Source organism: Aedes aegypti, chromosome 1, assembly GCF_002204515.2.
Source record: "Aedes aegypti strain LVP_AGWG chromosome 1, AaegL5.0 Primary Assembly, whole genome shotgun sequence".
Lineage (NCBI taxonomy): Eukaryota > Metazoa > Arthropoda > Insecta > Diptera > Culicidae > Aedes > Aedes aegypti.
In genome coordinates, this window is record NC_035107.1 from 21208740 (window position 1) to 21227675 (window position 18936).

Genomic DNA, 18936 nt, shown 5'->3' on the forward strand with positions numbered 1-18936 from the left:
CATTATTCGATGATGTCTATTATAAAATTTTCAAAGAACTCCTCGATAATTTTGTTTCTAGGATTCCTCATTAAGTTCCTCCAGAAGAATGTTTCCAGCATACTTATCATCAACATATTGTTGCTGCTTTGATATTTTTTCTGTAAAATTTCCCATTCTCCATAGATTTTTTAAAACTTTATTTAAGGTTCAGGAATTCGGACCAAATACTTCAATTATTTTCTTCAATACGTCTTGTAGAACATTATTTGGAGATAATATTTGTTTGTATTTTAGGAAGAACTTCATCAAACATTTAGGAGGTCTTTTAAAGATCCTCGAAGGAATTCAAGGAAGTCGTACTTAGAACTCACACAAAATTACTCCATGATTATCTTTCAAAATTCAACGCAGATTTTTTATTCATAATATGTTTATGGTCTTGTTTTTTTTTTTAACTAGAAGTGTCGAAAGTAATTATTTCTAATATCATCATACTACCAGCCTTAATTTCCCCAGAGAAAAAAAAAATGCAAAACGCTCTCCAGAAAAAATATTGTGGGTACTACAATGAAGTCCATACATCTGAATCTCCATTTTAAGAGATAGGATATGAGAAAGGCCCTTTCAGATCATTGGATAAACATTCTTGTTTTTTTTCCTAGATAAATTTATTTTCGAAGATACTTTTCATTTGAAAAAAAAAATGTTTTAAATCATCCAAAATTAACTATTCGTATGTTTTGGAAAATTTCTTTAACTTGTAATTATATTTTGAAACCTGAGAACTCAGGGAATTTCATTTCTGTAAATGAGTAGACACCCTGACTTATCCAATGAGGCTGGCCGAGGTTTCTTGTCGGCCTCTGGTTCTAGCGATTGCTATGAACGAATAGTTTATATGTGTTAAATGAAGAGTGGTAGACAGAAGCTAATGAAAAATAAAACATCAAAGTACGAGGAATAGGATTGAATCCAGGACCATCTGCTTATGAAGCAGAAGCGGTAGCCATTCCGTAGGTTTTCAGCACTGTTGATAGCTAAAGTAGGCCGTTATGTTGTTCATGCTCTTGATAAAATGTAGGCTGGTATGCAACAGAAATGCAAAAAAAAAATGCAAACATTAATACGAGCAGTAATATTTGTTGAATTGCTTTGAGGAATTCCTAAAAAAGTGATACATAAAATAATCTTAAATACATGTTTGGTCAATTGCTATTAGGTTTCTTGACCCCTGTTTGGTCTCTTTGAGGTTCCTGTTAGTTCTTACTTTCATTCTTGTTTCAAGCACCAAAAAACCGTTATTTACTCAATGCGCTGCTGAAACCATTGTCATTTTTAGAAATGTCCTCTTAATTTTTAGATATTGACTTTTGAAAATGCAGAATTTGACCATTTTACCCAACTTGCATGCAAGTTGGCCAGCTTGCATGGCCATTTATTCGCTTGATTTGCCACAGAATTAAAACTTCATGTTTTTGATGGCTTAGAAAAGTATTGTATGTTACCATATAAGATATACTCAAAATTTTGTGTGGTAAGACTGCAAATGTTAGAAAAGTCGATTCAATCTAAATTTAATCGTGTAATTTTAACCAAATAAATAGCTTAAATGAAATTTATAGGCTTTTTTACATGCTTGGTGGATAAGATTACTAAAAATATTGATGGATAATAATTTAAATTTCATGTAAACATCATTTGAACAATGGTTTATACAAGTTTGCCGACCTGTAGAGACACATAGTTTAATGTCATTTTTGTTACGTTGTGATTAAGACACTCAGTCGCTACCAGCCCTGGAAAATGGGCGTCAAGTGCAGTGCACTAACCGACTGAACAACGGTTCTGTTGGGCCTGGCATTTACAGTGCCAGACCAGGTGGCTGGTCGGGTCGGTCATTCGATCTCGCAGTTGTGTGAGCTCGGTGGCTGTGAGGAACGTTGGCGAGGTCAAGGAACTGGCCACCGCGCGCCGCTGCTATGTGGACCGTTGTTCGGGTTTGTTCAGCAGCGTGCGATAGAGCGTGTTATCCGGATGTGTGCAAGCGCGATCGAGCGTGGTGGTGCTGAGGAGTTGTAGTATGGTAATTTGATTAGAGTGTTGGGTTTTGTTGGAGTTATAGATGATAAGGATTGTTGATCGTTGAACTTGTTAGGTGAAATTAGGTAAATATGTCGACTGTTTATGTTCTCTTAACCTCTTCTGTTACTTTTTCTGTGTATGAAATGCTAGCCAAGGACATTGGCTTTCGATCTTTGGTGAAAACTTCCCAAAAGCTTTAATATTAAACTGTTATAATCGAAAGAGAGTGAGATAGGAGAGAATCTCAATAATTGTTACATAGGTCCTTTAGAAAAGTTACGCGAGCTTTCTTCTGAAACCTTGGTAGATTTAAACTTCTTAGGTGTTCTTTTCGCTACCCCTAGTCTTGGGGTTCAATTGACATCGAATACATCTTGGAGTAGATTGTCCTGTTTTAAAAGATTAGTGTTATTGACATCCACAAATGTATTGCAAAAGGCACTGTATTATTTCCCGCCCCAACAAAAAAAGCTTCACTAATTATAACGCCTGATTGGAATTAGCAAGAACATGATACCGCAGCGATTCCGCAAACCCTAATCAGCATAATGATTGATAGGGTAAAGTTATTTCCGTAGCGACCCTTCCCATATTTCTTGCCATATGGCCAGCACCTGGCGGACTAATTGAATTATAAAATCGCTACGACACTACCAGGTACAACAAATGACACACGTTCCGACACCTTTTCCCTACGCTAGAACTTGGAACGGACTTCCCTTCGAGAACGCACAAAACCACCGGCCCGTGAAACCGTGTGAGTCCTACCCGTAAGTGGGCTGTGAAGCTTTCAATGACACCAACTCACCGACGCTAGATTGCATTCACGTTTCACGTTTTCAAGAGTAGGGTGGTTTATGTTACACAAAAATTTCAAAAAAAAAAACCAGCTTCCTTATGATCTTCATGATAAAAATAGAGTTCTGTCAAATTTTCAGTCATTTCAGAAGTGGTTCAAAGACGATGTAGGTTTAAATGGCGAAATTTGGAAAATGTTCGAAAGTCGAAAAAACTTTTGTGTAAGTATTTTGAATAATAAACTGAACAGGCTTTGACCAATAATTGGGCTCGTAAGAGTAAAAAAAATTGTAACTATTGTAAAATCCAAAAGTTTACTCAAAATCATGAAATGTTTCAATGTGTGTCACAAAGAGTGTATGCTAAATAGGAAGTAAACACATTCCATCAAAAGAATTTCCCATTTTAACGCATGATTTTCACCAATTTTCTCAATTACAAACAAGTTAGCACTTTATTTTAGCGATTCCTGTATGTGGGATAAGATTTTCAAACTTTTTTCGTTGTTATTTGAACCACCCTACCCAACAGTTGTCGGTGTCTGTCACAGGTAGGAAAAAAAGGGTAAAAGGTCCGATGGCCTCCGCCCAAACCGATAGAAACGGTCGGTGACACGTGCCGCCATGTAATCCCCATCATTGCCACCACCTTATGGTCGCGTTTCGCTAATAAGCTTATCGGTGCTGCTTTGCGGAGGCATCTTTTTCCACCTTCGCCGAGACTGACTAACTGACTGACTGACTAGTACCAGTTAGTTACCTCTGAATGGTAGGAAAATTGCACTTGCTCAGAATGCGAGCAATTTGATGCTTATCGCTTGCCGAAGTAGCTCTATGGTTGATCTTGAAGCCCGAAGCCGTGAAGCAGGTAGTTAACAACCTGAACTGATGAGTGAGCTTCTCCAGCTGGACAGGTGTAAATAAATCTGCTGGTAATTTGTTCCAATCTACTTTTGAAATGTTCTATCTAAGTTATCAACGCTTTCAATCATCGCAGAACATGATTGAAGCTTTTTGATGTTAAATGAATCGCCAAATTACTGCCATATGGTCCAGAAAGGGGATGACTAAGCACATCTCAACAATCTTTAATCGCTAATGTTTCCGCAATCGTTTTAATTAATCTTATCTTATGAGCAATATTTTGCTCATATTTTTCTTTGAATCGTTTCGTTTAAATCTATATTCTTCTTAAACATATTTTACCATTTATGCAGTTCTGTGAGGCCTTCCTTAGCCGAGTGGTTAGAGTCTGCGGTTACCAAGCAAAGCCATGCTGAAGGTGTCTGGGTTCGATTCCCGGTCGGTCCAGGATCTTTTCGTAATGGAATTTCCTTGACTTCCCTGGGCATAGAGTATCATCGTACCTGCCACACGATATACGAATGCGAAACTGGCAGCTTTGGCAAAGAAAGCTCTCAGTTAATAACTGTGGAAGTGCTCATAAGAACACTAAGCTGAGAAGCAGGTTCTGTCCCAGTGAGGACGTTAATGCCAAGAAGAAGAAGAAGAAGAGGCAATTCTGTTTTTTTTTAGTTTTTTTATTAGTAGGGAGCCGGATCCTATTCTTGGCACTTTTGATTCACTTCGGCAGTGGGGTTTTTTGAAAGCTTCAGAGCTCATATTTGGCCACAATATGCGTCGTACTAAAGCGCTTCTTATTGCAAAGTTTCAGACAATTCGGCCGAGAAAAACCCCCCATGCCAAAGTGAATCATGGAAGTGCCCAAGTAGCTCTGCACCCTATCATTCCAAACATTACATTCATTTCTTATATCTAGGTGTTCTGTGTTATTAGACAACACTATCATCCTAATTTGGTAAAACAAATTTAAGATTTAATTAACATTTCGTTAACAACATATTACATTTCATTTGCCGTAGAAGTTCAGATTTTTTACAGGTGAGTAGATTTCACCTGTTTATAAGAGAGAAAAAAAAACGCTTTGAATATACTTAACCTAACTTAACCTAAACATATAACGCATTAATCGTGGCAATAGAAGATTGTAACGATTTTTGCTTGAAATTATTGATTATTTTATTTGACATTTGTTCCAATGTTTCAACATTGGATATTCTATGTAAATCATTAGTACTATACCAGGGAGGAAGCCTCAGAATCATTTTCAAAATTTTATTTTGAATTCTCTGCAGAGCTTTCTTCCTGGTATTACAACAGCTAGTTCATATTAGTACAGCATACAACATGGCTGGCCTGAAAATTTGTTTGAATATCAACAGCTTGTTCTTAAGACAAAGTTTTGATTTTCTATTAATAAGTGGATAGAGACATTTTACATATTTGTTACATTTGGCTTGAATGCCCTCAATGTGATTTTTGAAAGTTAAATTCTTATCTAGCATGAGCCCTAGATACTTAACTTCATCTGACCAATTTATTGGAACCCCTCTCATCGTGACAACATGTCTACTTGAAGGTTTCAAATAAAGAGCATTTGGTTTATGTGGGAATATTGTTAGTTGAGTTTTGGAAGCATTAGGAGAAATCTTCCATTTTTGCAAGTATGAAGAAAAAATATCCAAACTTTTTTGCAATCGACTACAGATGACACGCAGGCTTCGTCCTTTGGCGGAGAGACCTGTGTCATCCGCAAACAAAGATTTTTGACATCCCTGAGGTAACTCAGGTAAGTCAGATGTGAAAATATTGTATAATATTGGTCCCAAAATGCTGCCTTGGGGAACACCAGCTCTTACAGGAAGTCTTTCAGATCTGGAGTTCTGATAATTAACCTGAAGTGTACGATTTGACAGATAACTTTGAATTATTCTAACAATGAATGTTGGAAAATTAAAGTTTTTCAATTTTACAATCAAACCTTCATGCCAAACACTGTCGAATGCTTTTTCTATGTCTAGAAGAGCAAGACCAGTAGAGTAGCCTTCAGATTTGTTGGAACGGATCAAATTTGTTACACGTAAAAGTTGATGAGTGGTCGAATGTCCATGGCGGAATCCGAACTGTTCATTGGCAAAAAATGAATTTTCGTTGATGTGGGCCATCATTCTGTTCAAAATAACCTTTTCAAAAAGTTTACTGATGGAGGAAAGCAAACTGATTGGACGATAGCTAGAAGCTTCTGCAGGATTTTTGTCTGGTTTTAAAATTGGAACAACCTTAGCATTTTTCCATTTATCAGGAAAATATGCTAATTGAAAACATTTGTTAAATATATCAACTAAAAATGATAAGCTACTTTCTGGAAGTTTCTTGATGAGGATGTAGAAAATTCCATCATCGCCAGGAGCTTTCATATTTTTGAATTTTTTAATAATAGTTCTCACTTCTTCCAAATCAGTCTCCCAGGCATTTTCGAAAACGTTCTCTTGATTGAGAATATTTTCGAACTCCTGAGTAACTTCATTTTCAATTGGACTAGTAAGTCCTAAATTAAAATTGTGCGCACTTTCAAACTGCATAGCAAGTTTTTGAGCTTTTTCGCAATTAGTTAGTAATAATTTGTTTTCCTCTTTCAATGCCGGTATTGGCTTCTGAGGTTTTTTCAAGATTTTCGATAATTTCCAAAAGGGCTTAGAGCCAGGGTCCAATTGAGAAATTTTATTTTCAAAATTTTTGTTTCTTAATTGAGCAAAACGTTTCTTGATTTCTTTCTGCAAATCCTGCCATATAATTTTCATAGCAGGATCGCGAGTGCGTTGAAATTGCCTTCTCCTCACGTTTTTAAGACGGATCAAGAGTTTAAGATCATCATCTATAATCACGGATTCAAATTTTACTTCACATTTTGGAATTGCAATGTTCCTGGCTTCAACAATGGAATTTGTTAAAGTTTCAAGAGAATTGTCAATATCAATTTTAGTTTCTAAAGAAATGTTAACATCAAGATTAGAGTCAACATACGTTTCATATAGGGAAAGTGTACCAGTTATGGCCATAGTGGTTCCCTATTTGGCCATATGCAAAATATGGATAACTTTTACATTTTTAATCTTTCTGAATATTTTAACATCAAGATTTATCCTTTATCTTACTGCTAAAACACAAATGATTTTTCAAAATGTGAAGGCATTCAAGATATCACGTATGGCGAAATAGGGAACCACTATGGCCATAACTGGTACACCTACCCTATATTCCAGTCGGCTCGTAAATAATTGAAAGTGGAGCTGATAGGATTGAGAATCGCTTCAGGCGATATTTGAAATGTAACAGGGACATGATCAGAATCAAAATCAGCTGAGTATCTAATTGGCTACAAAGATGACTAGAGTCGGTTAGGACCAAGTCAATCGTAGATGGATTTCTAGAAGAGGAAAAACATGTAGGGCTATTAGGGTATTGAATTGAGAAATATCCTGAAGAGCACTCATCAAATAAAATTCTGCCGTTGGAATTACTTTGAGAATTATTCCATGACCGATGTTTGGCATTAAAGTAATTCTTGAATTACCAGAACATATTAAAGTAATTCTTGAATTACCAGAACATATTAACCTAGCCCGACAAACAAGATGAGACTAAGGTTCGAATTGGTAGATCTTACCCCGTAACGCACCACGAAAAGGTGATCTACCCGCGTTACGCGGGCACCTGTTGGAGTTACAAGAGGAATAATTAGATGAATATTAGGAAGAATTATTTGAGAGAAAACCTAGTAAAATTAACTGTAAGGAATGTCTTGATGAACTCCTGATTGAATATCTGTTGGAGATACTAATATATTTCTCAAAGGAATATCTGGAGTTATTCTATGAAGAATATGCATTTTCCTTCCTTAAAGCCCTCAACGATTTAATTTCTAGATTCCTGGAACAAATTTTGCGGACTTGGTTCATCATGCGAGGAATCCACAGACAATCAAGGAATTCTTTGTCGATCTTGGAATTAATTCTTAAATAGATCAATTTTACGCTGAGTATAGCTGGGTACGAATCTACTTAGCAGATATAGACAGCTGCTGCTCTATTGGTTAAGGTGATATTATTGAAAAGATCAACAAATAAGGATCCAATAATAAGAACCATCTTACTAAAGCGTAGCAAATTCGTACGTAATCTCACTGAAAAGGAATGATTGCTCATAATCACGCACATGTGCCTTCTTTGGGAGGTACAAGTTCTTCAATCTCCACAACACACACATGATCGCATGACTCAACCTCCAAGCCCGCAACTAGAATCAGTCTCCCACCTTACTTGTCTTTTGTCTTCCAGTCCAACTCCACACTCATTGCTGTTTCGCTATTGTGTGCTAATAGTAAATAATAATTGAGATGTCGGCCGGCCAAGCCGCCGGCGGGTCGAGGTTCCAATCGAGGTTGTCTAGTTTGTTTGTCTGACTGAAGCACCATTCGATGGGTTCGTTTACAAACAAGCTAATCCTCCCGTACAAATGGAGGCCAAGAACCTCAGAGAATTCTGAGTTAGATCGATCGTAGGTGGATCGTAAAAAATATATTAAAAACTCAGGTTGTCATGTCATGTCCATTCAAGACGAAATCATCAGGACAGGACAGGACGGAATGATGTCACTGTAGGGGCCGCGTCGGTGTGTCATGAGATCAGAAATTCTTCGAGTTGTTCGGAAATGGAAATTTAATTGAAGCCTAATTGATCGGCGGACGTTTAGCTGCTTATTATATTTATCAGCAAGGGAACAATTGTGACAGTCAGGGCTGGTAGCGAAGTAGGTGACACGTAATTAGTTACATTTTGTTCGATAAAATTACAAAACATCTATTTAGAATGCTTTAGTTAGTAGAAATTTTCAAATTTGGTTTACAACATGAATTTTCTAAAATCTGATAACTATAATAACTGCCAAACATCCACTTTTTGCTACCAGCCCTGCGGCAATCATGAACAGTAGTTGTAATCCTTGAGCGAGAGACTAATTCCTAACATCTATCTTACTTCTGTTTCCCATTTCAGTGCGCGGCTACGACAACCATGCCAAGTGCGGCCTGGTCTGGATTCCACATGTCGTCGCCTACCGGTGCCGGACGTGTGGCATCTCGCCGTGCATGTCCATCTGTCGGGATTGCTTCAAGCGGGGCAACCACACGGATCACGATTTCAACATGTTCCTCTCGCTGGCCGGCGGGGCGTGCGACTGCGGCGATACGTCCGTAATGAAGGCGGAAGGCTTCTGCAGCGATCACGGGATCAACAACTGCCAGAACAAATCGCCGGTGCCGGACGACCTGATGGTGGTGGCAGAAGCCATGATGCCCCGGTTGCTGCTGCGGCTGCTGCTGCACTTCCGTGACAACAATGCCAAAAACCACAACTCGACGGTTTACAGCCGGACGGCCAAATACTGTGATGACTACTGTAGTATGCTGATGGAGTTCAACAACATGGGCGAACTGATGCGACGGGTGATGACCAAAGCGCTGATAGACGAGCAAACGTATAGGAAACTGGTGGAACCACCCTTTCCCCAGAACTCGTACGGTAATTTCCTAGAGTATGGGCGGAGGAAGTACGAGGAAGCGGTACGGTTATTTCCCTCCCCGGAACCGCCCGACGAATACAAACACCTGCCTGCGCTGGGGCAAACAATTGTTCACAAAACCCTCCTCGAAGAGTTCATCTTTTGGACGTTCAAGTACGAATTCCCGCAGAACATCGTGTGCTTCCTGCTAAACATGCTGCCCGATCAGGACTATAAGGTATGCCGGAGAAATCCACTTAAACTTCGATCGTTCAGGGAATGGCGGGAATTTGAATCCAAGGGGAAACAGACGGGAAAAAATGGGACTTTCAGATGGTCGCGTGGAAAATCGTTTTGAACAAACATTTTCAAGCTCTAAATAAATCGATCAGGAATTAGTTGTAGAAAATCCGTTATGCGTGATGATACTGTCATTGGGCATCTGTAAATTTGGACAAATAACTTTCATTGGAATGCATTATTAACAGTAGGTAATGATTAAATTTCTATGTTTTGAAATATGAATTTTTCATTTTTCTCTTACTGTCTCCCAGAAAGTTCTCAAATCTTCTGAATTCAAATCACATAAAAGGGAAACCTCAAATTTCGTGCCAAAAATATTAAGATACAGAGATGGCGCAAGCGATTTAAAGGTGAATTTTCAAATTATGAAATATGACCTTCAGTGAAGTCTCCATAACTTAGTTATTTTACAACCAGTTTTAAGGCTCTTTGCATTATCTTTGAAATTTAATTAATAAAAAGTTTGTAGAACATCACATTTGTCTAAAATCAAAGCAAGTCTTATTAAAAGTAGTTTTCTCTAATTTTTTCCGCTTTTTACTAAAAAAATATTTTTTATTCGACCATAACTTTATGAATGCTCATCCAATTCCAGATCTTTTTACATTCTTTTGAAGCTGATTCAGTTGTTTCCAATCTTAAGGTTTTCTAAGGTGACATTCGTTTTTACGTTTCTATTAAATCTTTCTGCTGACATCAGGCTTGTTTTGGAGTCAATTGATACAAAATGACACTTTTTTCAATAATCATATGCTCTTCACTAAACTAAAGCATATTAGGAAAGTTATTGCCAATAGTGTTTTATTATTTATCCAGAAATATCCCTTCTTTTAAATATTAAATCTTCTTTTGAGTTTCGCTATTGGAGTGAATTTTTGCATTGAAGATTTAGATATATTTAGCACAAATTTACCCTTCTTTCAAACATTCATATTTTTCCAAATATGATGTATCCATGTACAAAGAATTTTTTTTCACAATAAAAATAAATCTCACTTTCTTTTATACATAGGCTCTGGAGCTATATTTTTTTTAGATATTTTTTGTCTCCAACTGACAAAAGGGTGGCAATAGATAACATTAATCTGCTCAAGTTATTAGCGAAGTTACTTCGATGGGTTGTGCTACTTTTGCCCGCATATCGTTTCCCTGAATGCCAGTTCACCGAATGCTAGTTCCTTGAATATCCCTTTCTCCGATTAGCCACTTCCCCGAAAAATTTTTGGCACACATAATTATCGTAACTTTAACCCTCTCTTTCCCACGACTTTGATCGACTATTTCTTTACGAAAAAAGCGTTTTTATTAAAAATACTTGAACAAACAATGTTGCAAATGGTCTTCATTTTTCGAATTCGGTAAAAAAGTTTTTGGTTGTTTTTCAATAGTAAATTGATTGTTTATCAATAGTTTTAATATTGAAACAGTTAGTTTACTTCTGGATTAATCTGATGAGTATATAAACATATTCTAGTAACTATTACTAAGTATTCATCTAATTCGGGTTGTCTCCAGTTCGTCGAAAACTAGTGGAGCTCTGGAGCTACCATGGGAAAGAGAGGGTTAAACAGTTCAGGGTGGTGAACGAATTAACCATCTAATATACATCCTTCTTTATTTAATTGGCAGTTCTTTCGAGTTTTACCGTCCTCAGCATTTTTGTCAGCATGTGTATAGTCGAGAATGACAGAATACCTCCTTCTTTTACTTATCGTTCTTTCTTGTTGATTATGCAGGCACTGAAGACTATTCCCAGACAACCAGAAATCGCATGAAAGTTCACATTACAACTCGTTTATTCGTATCAAACTCGCAAAACACCGTGGATAAACTCGTCGAATTGATGAGTTTCCTCGCATAAAACACTTTTTTTCTGAGTTCATTTGCACATTTTGTTTCGTCCCGTACACTCGTACAAATTAGTGATCCTTTATAAAGAGATAAGCGGAAGTAAAATGGAATGATTTGGCAACACACCAGCAGTGCTGATTTTGCTCAGCGTCGAGAATAATATTGTAACACGGATATGACTTCTTCATTGCTAAAAATTTTGTTCTGTTTTGTTATAAATCTTTGAGCTACATTTTACAATCTTTGGATTAGAGTTTTCAATATTTTGCAAATATTGTTTTCCTTCCTTTACCAAGTGTTACGTCCCAACTGGGACAGAGCTTGATCCGCATATTTTATGAGCGTCACCTTTATTGTTAACTGTGAACTTTCTTTGCCAATTTACTAGTTTCAAACATGTATATCACAACAAGCTCAAAGATACTCTATGTTCTGGGATGTAGAGAAAACAAATATTCCGAAAAGATCTTCCACCAGACCCGTCACGAGTTTTATTTAGTTATGCTCTTTCATTTCACAACAATTTTTGAAAGACTAGTTTTGATTGTAGACAAATTGGATGTTCTACAAACGTTTCATAGATTAAATTTTGAAGAGAAAGATGCAAAGAGCTTCAAAATTGGTTAGAAAATAACAAAGCTATGAAGACTTCACTGGAGGTCATATTTCATAATTTGAAAATTCACCTTCAAGTCGCTTGCGCCACCTGTAAATCTTAATATTTTTGGCTCAAAATTTGAGGTTTCCCTTGTTATGTGATTTTAATTCAGAAGAGCACACGAATTTTCGATTTTGAGAACTTTTGAAAAATAAGTCGCAACCTACTGTACACGATTTTCTTTAAGAGATCTTCCAAAAGCGTCCACAATTTTCACCGAAAAATATACCCTCAGATTCCTCTACGAAATTGCCCAAAAATGCCTCAAGCATGAAAACTTTATTCAAAACATTCAGACCTATCAATTAATGCGTGAAGCGTCTTACTAGTTTTAAATGTTTCGTAACATCCGTAACAAGGCTTCAATTTGGAACATCGCACAGAACATTAAAATAAATCAACATGAACTTTGATCATTCAGAAAAAGATTTTCTTTCTGTTCAATGTTGTTTCATCAATATTGTTATGCTGTACTTTTAAGGTGAAGATAAATCGAAGCCAAAGTTCAAATTTTCAAGAGCACGGATCTGGAGAACTAAACATCCGTTTGAGCTAATCGAAAACCTAATCGATTGGTTACCATCAGCTAGTGACCAATCGATTAAGTTTTCAGCTTAAACGGATGTTTAGTTCTCCAGATCCATGGTCTTGAAAATTTGAAATTTGGCTTCGATTAATCTTCACCTTAAACAAGGACTTTGATTGAAAAATAATTTCAATCGACCAAAAAAATTTATTTAAGAGGGTTGGAATATAATAAAAAAGAGGTAAAAAAGGATTTATTTCAAACTTCAAACACCATTCAAATGAACGTACAGCAGCGTGTGCTTCATGATACGCGTCAAGCTCTTGTTGTTCGAAGCTGAGATCAAGTGTGCTGTGCGCGCAATGCAAACAACACGTCAGCTTTTGCAACACAGTGGGGTAAAATACGCTGTAACCTGTTGCATTTTACGACTAAAATTTATGATCGAAAGTTGTTTGTTGAAATCGAAATTGGAAGAGAACGAGTAGAGCTAGCAATTTGGTGTCAAAGAACGAATTGTAGAGCACAACTTTGCTTAAGGCAATAATGAATTTCAAAGTAAATTGACAAAAACAAGAAAAACATCACTACCTTTAAATTTATTTGCTCTTAAAAATGAATTTATCTGCGGAGTCCATTAGATGTAAAATTGTAAGTCGATAGGAAAATTCATTGGCTTTCGAATGGAAATAAAAGAACTGAGATGCGTTAAACTATTTTAAAGTTATTATCATTGGAAGATGAAACTAGCCTAAAACTTAAAATGTAGAACGATTTGTTTCATCTAACATGGTCCCCTCTAAGTCCTTAAAATGTTTGCACTCACGAACCTAATACCCTGTAAAATGCCTTCTTCTAAATTATGTCCTGTAAGCAACTACCTATAAAAATCATTTGATTTAATATTTATCCGCGAACCAGTGAGGACGTAATGCCTAGAAGAAGAAGGGTCATCCAGAAAAAATTGCATCATTTTGACTGGTTACACATTCCCGTCAATGATGGTTCAATTTTTAAAAGTAATCTATACGAAACGTGACTGAAAGCACAATATTTCGACATCTTTGATGACGGATAATTCAATAATTCTGCATGATGTTAATCATGCAACAACCATTCAAAAAGTCATCTCTCAGTCTCTAACGAAAAGTCGACATTTCTAGTATCGAATCAGTTAAAGATGTTGTATTTTTTCGAAAAAAAGAACCCAACATATAAGGTATTACGCATTTCAACATTATGCTATATACCTATTTCTTTATTGAACAATTACATCAACGTATTATTCCCTAATCGTAGTCTCGATAATAATGCGAACCTTTATATTTAACTCATTTGAAACAGAAGCATGGATCGAGCTCACCAGTTGATATCCCATCCTCAATTTCGCAACAAACAAATGCCCAACAAAACACGAAGACCGTAAATAAATCTTCCACTTCGACGATGCGAAAACCGAATTCGCTTGCCTTGGCTTCTCTAAGCGTATCATAAGGATGTGTTCTACTGAATACCAAATGTTTTATGCTAATTTTCTGTGTGAAACGGTGTATAATCCAATGTGGCTACAGTTGTCGCTATGGCCAAAATTGGTGCTTCTACCCTACTCGGGCACCTGGATGATATATTTTGGCATCTGGGGTTTTGTCGGCGAAGTTGGCTGAAACTCGGCAGTAAAATACACTTAAGGAGCATATTATTGGGATAAATGATTTTAGAAGCACTTAGAACAAAAACACTCACAACAAAAATCCTGCTCAAGTGAATCAAAAGTACCAAGAACATGATCCGTCCTATTACAACTGGACTATTTTTTTTCCTGTGTTGGGTGTATAATCACTGCGACCATTTGTTTGATCTATTGTGATACACTGGACTATTAACAACCGGAAACACTTTGAAAACTATACCGAGTAAACTGGGAAATAGCTGGAATTTCAAAATGAAAAATTGGTGGCCACTCTGATCATTTCTAATCCCAACTCCATCTTTTCAGGAACACCTGACGCGCACCTTCGTCATGCACTACTGCCGGATACCGAGCGTGCTGGAGATGTCCAACGATCCGGACACGCTGAGCAACCGGGTGGTGCACATGAGCGTGCAGCTATTCTCCAACGAAAGCCTGGCGCTCAAGATGGTCGAGGAGCTCAGTCTGCTGCACGTGATGATCATCAGCCTGAAGCAGATGATGTCGAAGATCCTGATCGCGAACACGTTGCATGGTAAGTTTACTAAACATAATAACTGAATCGTCCATTATCTAATTCGATTTCATCTCGTTTTTAGACCCGGCGCGGAATTTCCACTACGTGATCGACTGTGCCAAGCGGGTGATGAAGGATCACTGCTACTGGCCGCTGGCGTCCGATTTTAACAACGTGCTGTCGCACGAATCGGTTGCGCTGGTGTTCCTCAAGGATGACAACCTGATCGACATGTGGTTCCAGTTTCTGTCGATGTTGCAAGGTGAGTGCAGTTTACGTGGATCATGTTTGGAGCGTTCTATTTTAATAGTCCACTTTGACTTGCAAAGCTGCAATCTGGGAGGAGAATTTACTCTAATCTTAATGGAGGATCCAACAAAATCCAACAAAATCGAATGTCGTAGTAGGTTCTAATCAAATGGTGAAGAAGATTCCAATCGAATCTAGAAGAAAAGCAGAGATTCTATTCGAATCTCGAAAAAGAGAGGGGGATTTTGTTCAGTAGATTTCGTTCGAATCTTGAAGGAGATTCTGTTCGAATCTCGAAGAAGAGTTTGTTCGAATCTCGAAGAAGAGTTTGTTCGAATCTCGAAGGAGATTCTGTTCGAATCTCGAAGGAGATTCTGTTCAAATCTCAAAGAAGAGTCTATTCGAATTTCGAAGGAGATTCTGTTCGAATCTCAAAGGTGATTCTGTTCGAATCTCGAAGGAGATTCTATTCGAGTCTCGAAGAAGATTCTGTGCAAATCTCGAAGGAAATTCTGTTCAAATTTCGAAGGAGATTCTGTTGAAATCTTGAGGAGATTCTGTTTGAATCTCGAACGAGATTCTGCTCGAAACTCGAAGGAGTGTCTGTTCGAATCTCGAAAGAGATTCTGTTAGAATCTCAAAGGAGATTCTTTTCAAATCTCGAAGGAGATTTTCTTCAAATTTCGAAGGAAATTCTGTTCAAATCTCGAGGATAATCTGTTCAAATCTCGAAGGAGATATTCTTTGAATTTCAAAGGAAATTCTGTTCGATCCTTGAAGGGAGTACTGCTCGAATCTCAAAGGAAATTCTGTTCAAATCTCAAAGGAAATTCTGTTCAAATCTCAAAGGAGATTTTGTTTGAATCTCAAAATAGTTTCTGTTCGAATCTCGTAGGAGATTCTGTTCGATTCTCAAAGAAGAGTCTATTCGAATTTCGAAGGAGATTCTGTTCGAATCTCAAAGGTGATTCTGTACGAATCTCGAAGGAGATTCTATTCGAGTCTCGAAGAAGATTCTGTGCAAATCTCGAAGGAAATTCTGTTCAAATTTCGAAAGAGATTCTGTTGAAATCTTGAGGAGATTCTGTTTGAATCTCGAACGAGATTCTGCTCGAAACTCGAAGGAGTGTCTGTTCGAATCTCGAAAGAGATTCTGTTAGAATCTCAAAGGAGATTCTTTTCAAATCTCGAAGGAGATTTTCTTCAAATTTCGAAGGAAATTCTGTTCAAATCTCGAGGAGAATCTGTTCAAATCTCGAAGGAGATATTCTTTTAATTTCAAAGGAAATTCTGTTCGATCCTTGAAGGGAATACTGCTCGAATCTCAAAAGAAATTCTGTTCAAATCTCAAAGGAAATTCTGTCCAAATCTCAAAGGAGATTTTGTTTGAATCTCAAAATAGTTTCTGTTCGAATCTCGTAGGAGATTCTGTTCGAATCTCGAAAGAGATTCTGTTCGATTTTTGAAGAAGATTCTGTTCGAATCTCGAAGAAGATTCTGTTCGAATCTTGAAGAAGATTCTGTTCGAATGTTGAAAGAGATTCTGTTCGAATCTCGAAGGAGATTCTGTTCGTATCTCCAAGGAGATTCTGTTCAAATCATGAAGGAGATACTGATCGAATTTCAAAGAAGATTATGTTCGAATTTCAAATGAGATTCTGTTCAAATCAAAAAGGAGATTTTGTTCGAATCTAGAAGGAGATTATGTTCGAATCTCGAAGGAGATTCTGTTCGAATCTCGAAGGAGATTCCGTTCAAATCTCGAAGGAGGTTCTGTTCGAATCTCGAAAGAGACTTTGTTTGAATATTCAGGAAGATTTATTTTGAATATCAAAGAAGATTTTCTTCAAATTTCGATGGAAATTTTGTTGGAACCTTGAAGGGAATTCTGCTCGAATCTCAAAGGAAATTCTGTTCGAATCTCGAAGGCGATTCTGCTCGAATCTCAAAGAAGATTCTGCTCGAATCTCAAAGAAGATTCTGTTCGAATCTCAAAGAAGATTCTGTTCGAATTTCGAAAGAAATTCTTTTCGAATCTCGAAGGAGTTCCGTTCAAATCTCGAAGACGATTCTGTTCGAATCTCGAAGGAGATTCTGTTCGAATTACGAAGAAGATTTTGTGCAAGTCTCGAAAAAGATTCTGTTCGAATTTCGAACGAGATTCTATTTGAATTGTTTTTCGAATTTTGAAAGAGATTCTGTTCGAATCTCGAAGAAGATTCTGTTCGAATCTCGAAGCAGATCCTGTTCGAATCTCGAAGAAGATTCTGTTCTAATCTCGAAGGAGATTCTGTTCGAATCTCGAAGGAGATTCCGTTCAAATCTCGAAGGAGATATTCTTCTAATTTCAAAGGAAATTCTGTTCGATCCTTGAAGGGAATTCTGCTCGAATCTCAAAGGAAATTCTGTTCAAATCTCAAAGGAGATTCTGTTTGAATCTCAAAATAGTTTCTGTTCGAATCTCGTAGGAGATTTTGTTCGAATCTCGAAGGAGATTATGTTCGAATCTCGAAGGAGATTCAGTTCGAATCTTGAGAAGATTCTGTTCGAATCTCGAAAAAGACTTTGTTTGAATAATCAGGAAGATTTATTTCGAATATCAAAGGAGATGCTGTTCGAAACTCAAAGGAGATTTTCTTCAAATTTCGAAGGAAATTCTGTTCAAACCTTGAAGAGAATTCTGCTCGAATCTCAAAGGAAATTCTGTTCGAATCTCGAAGAAAATTCTGTTCGAATCTCGAAAGAGATTCTGTTCGGATCTCGAAGGCGGTTCTGTTCGAATCTCAAAGGAGATTCTGTTCGAATTTCGAAAGAAATTCTTTTCGAATCTCGAAAGAGAATCTTTGCGAATCTCGAAGGAAATTCTTTTCGTATCTCGAAGGAGATTCTGTTCGAATTTCGAATTTGTATTCTGAGTGAATCTAGAAGAAGATTTTGTGCGAATCTCTAAGGAGATTTTGTTCGAATGACGAAGGAGATTCTGTTCGAATCTCGAAGGAGTTCCGTTCAAATCTCGAATCTCGAAGGAGATTCTGTTCGAATCCCGAAGAAGATTTTGTGTCTCGAAAAAGATTCTGTTCGAATTTCGAACGAGATTCTATTTGAATTTTTTTTTCGAATTTTGAAAGAGATTCTGTTCGAATCTCGAAGAAGATTCCGTTCAAATCTCGATGAAGACTCTTGAAGAAGATTCTGTTCGAATCTCGAAGTAGATTCTGATCGTATCTTGGAGGCAATTCTGTTTGAATCTCGAAGGAGATGCTGTCCGAATCTCGAAGGAGATTCTTTTTGAATTTGAAGGAAATTCTGTTGGAATCTCGAAGTAGTTTCTGTTTGAATTTGATGGAGATTCTGACCGAATCTCGAAGAAGAGACTCTTCTTGAATTTCTTGAGATACTCTTGCGCTAATTTCAGGAAGAAACAAAACAAGTTTGCGTAGGTAATTGATTTCCTGGATAAACTGTTGCTGTATACGCTCCTAGAAGATTTTTATCGAAAATTTTAAAGCTGTTTTTGTTGCAATTACCAAAAATGTTGCATCAGAAATGAAGTTTCTTTATAAATCGATGGAATTTTTTTAATTCTTGAGAAATTCTCAATAGAATATATGGAGAAAGTCGTTGAGGAGTTCTCTAATGAGTTTATGGAGCTACTATATCAAAAATCCATGGAAAGATTTCACGATGAACTCGCGAAGGAATTATTACAGGTGTCTTTAAATAGCATTGGAAGAATTTATGAAGATATACTTGAAATAATCTTCACGAAAATTTATCGAGGGTATTTCTGGATGATTTCGTGTAGAATTTTTTGATATACGTGGCAGGAATTCCAGGAAAAATCTCTGAAGCTGTTAAAGA

General features: G+C 37.1%; 1 protein-coding gene across 2 annotated transcripts in view; it reads left to right on the top strand.

The window, feature by feature from the left end:
* The window catches only part of LOC5576538 (E3 ubiquitin-protein ligase UBR3), a 227327-nt gene that overhangs the window by 93015 nt on the left and 115376 nt on the right, over positions 1-18936 (top strand). For both annotated transcript variants that reach the window (XM_021839109.1, XM_021839110.1), the window contains 3 exons: positions 8777-9519; positions 14616-14844; positions 14909-15088. In XM_021839109.1, the coding sequence (XP_021694801.1) occupies positions 8777-9519; positions 14616-14844; positions 14909-15088 (1152 nt within the window). The remainder of the gene's footprint in view (positions 1-8776; positions 9520-14615; positions 14845-14908; positions 15089-18936) is intronic.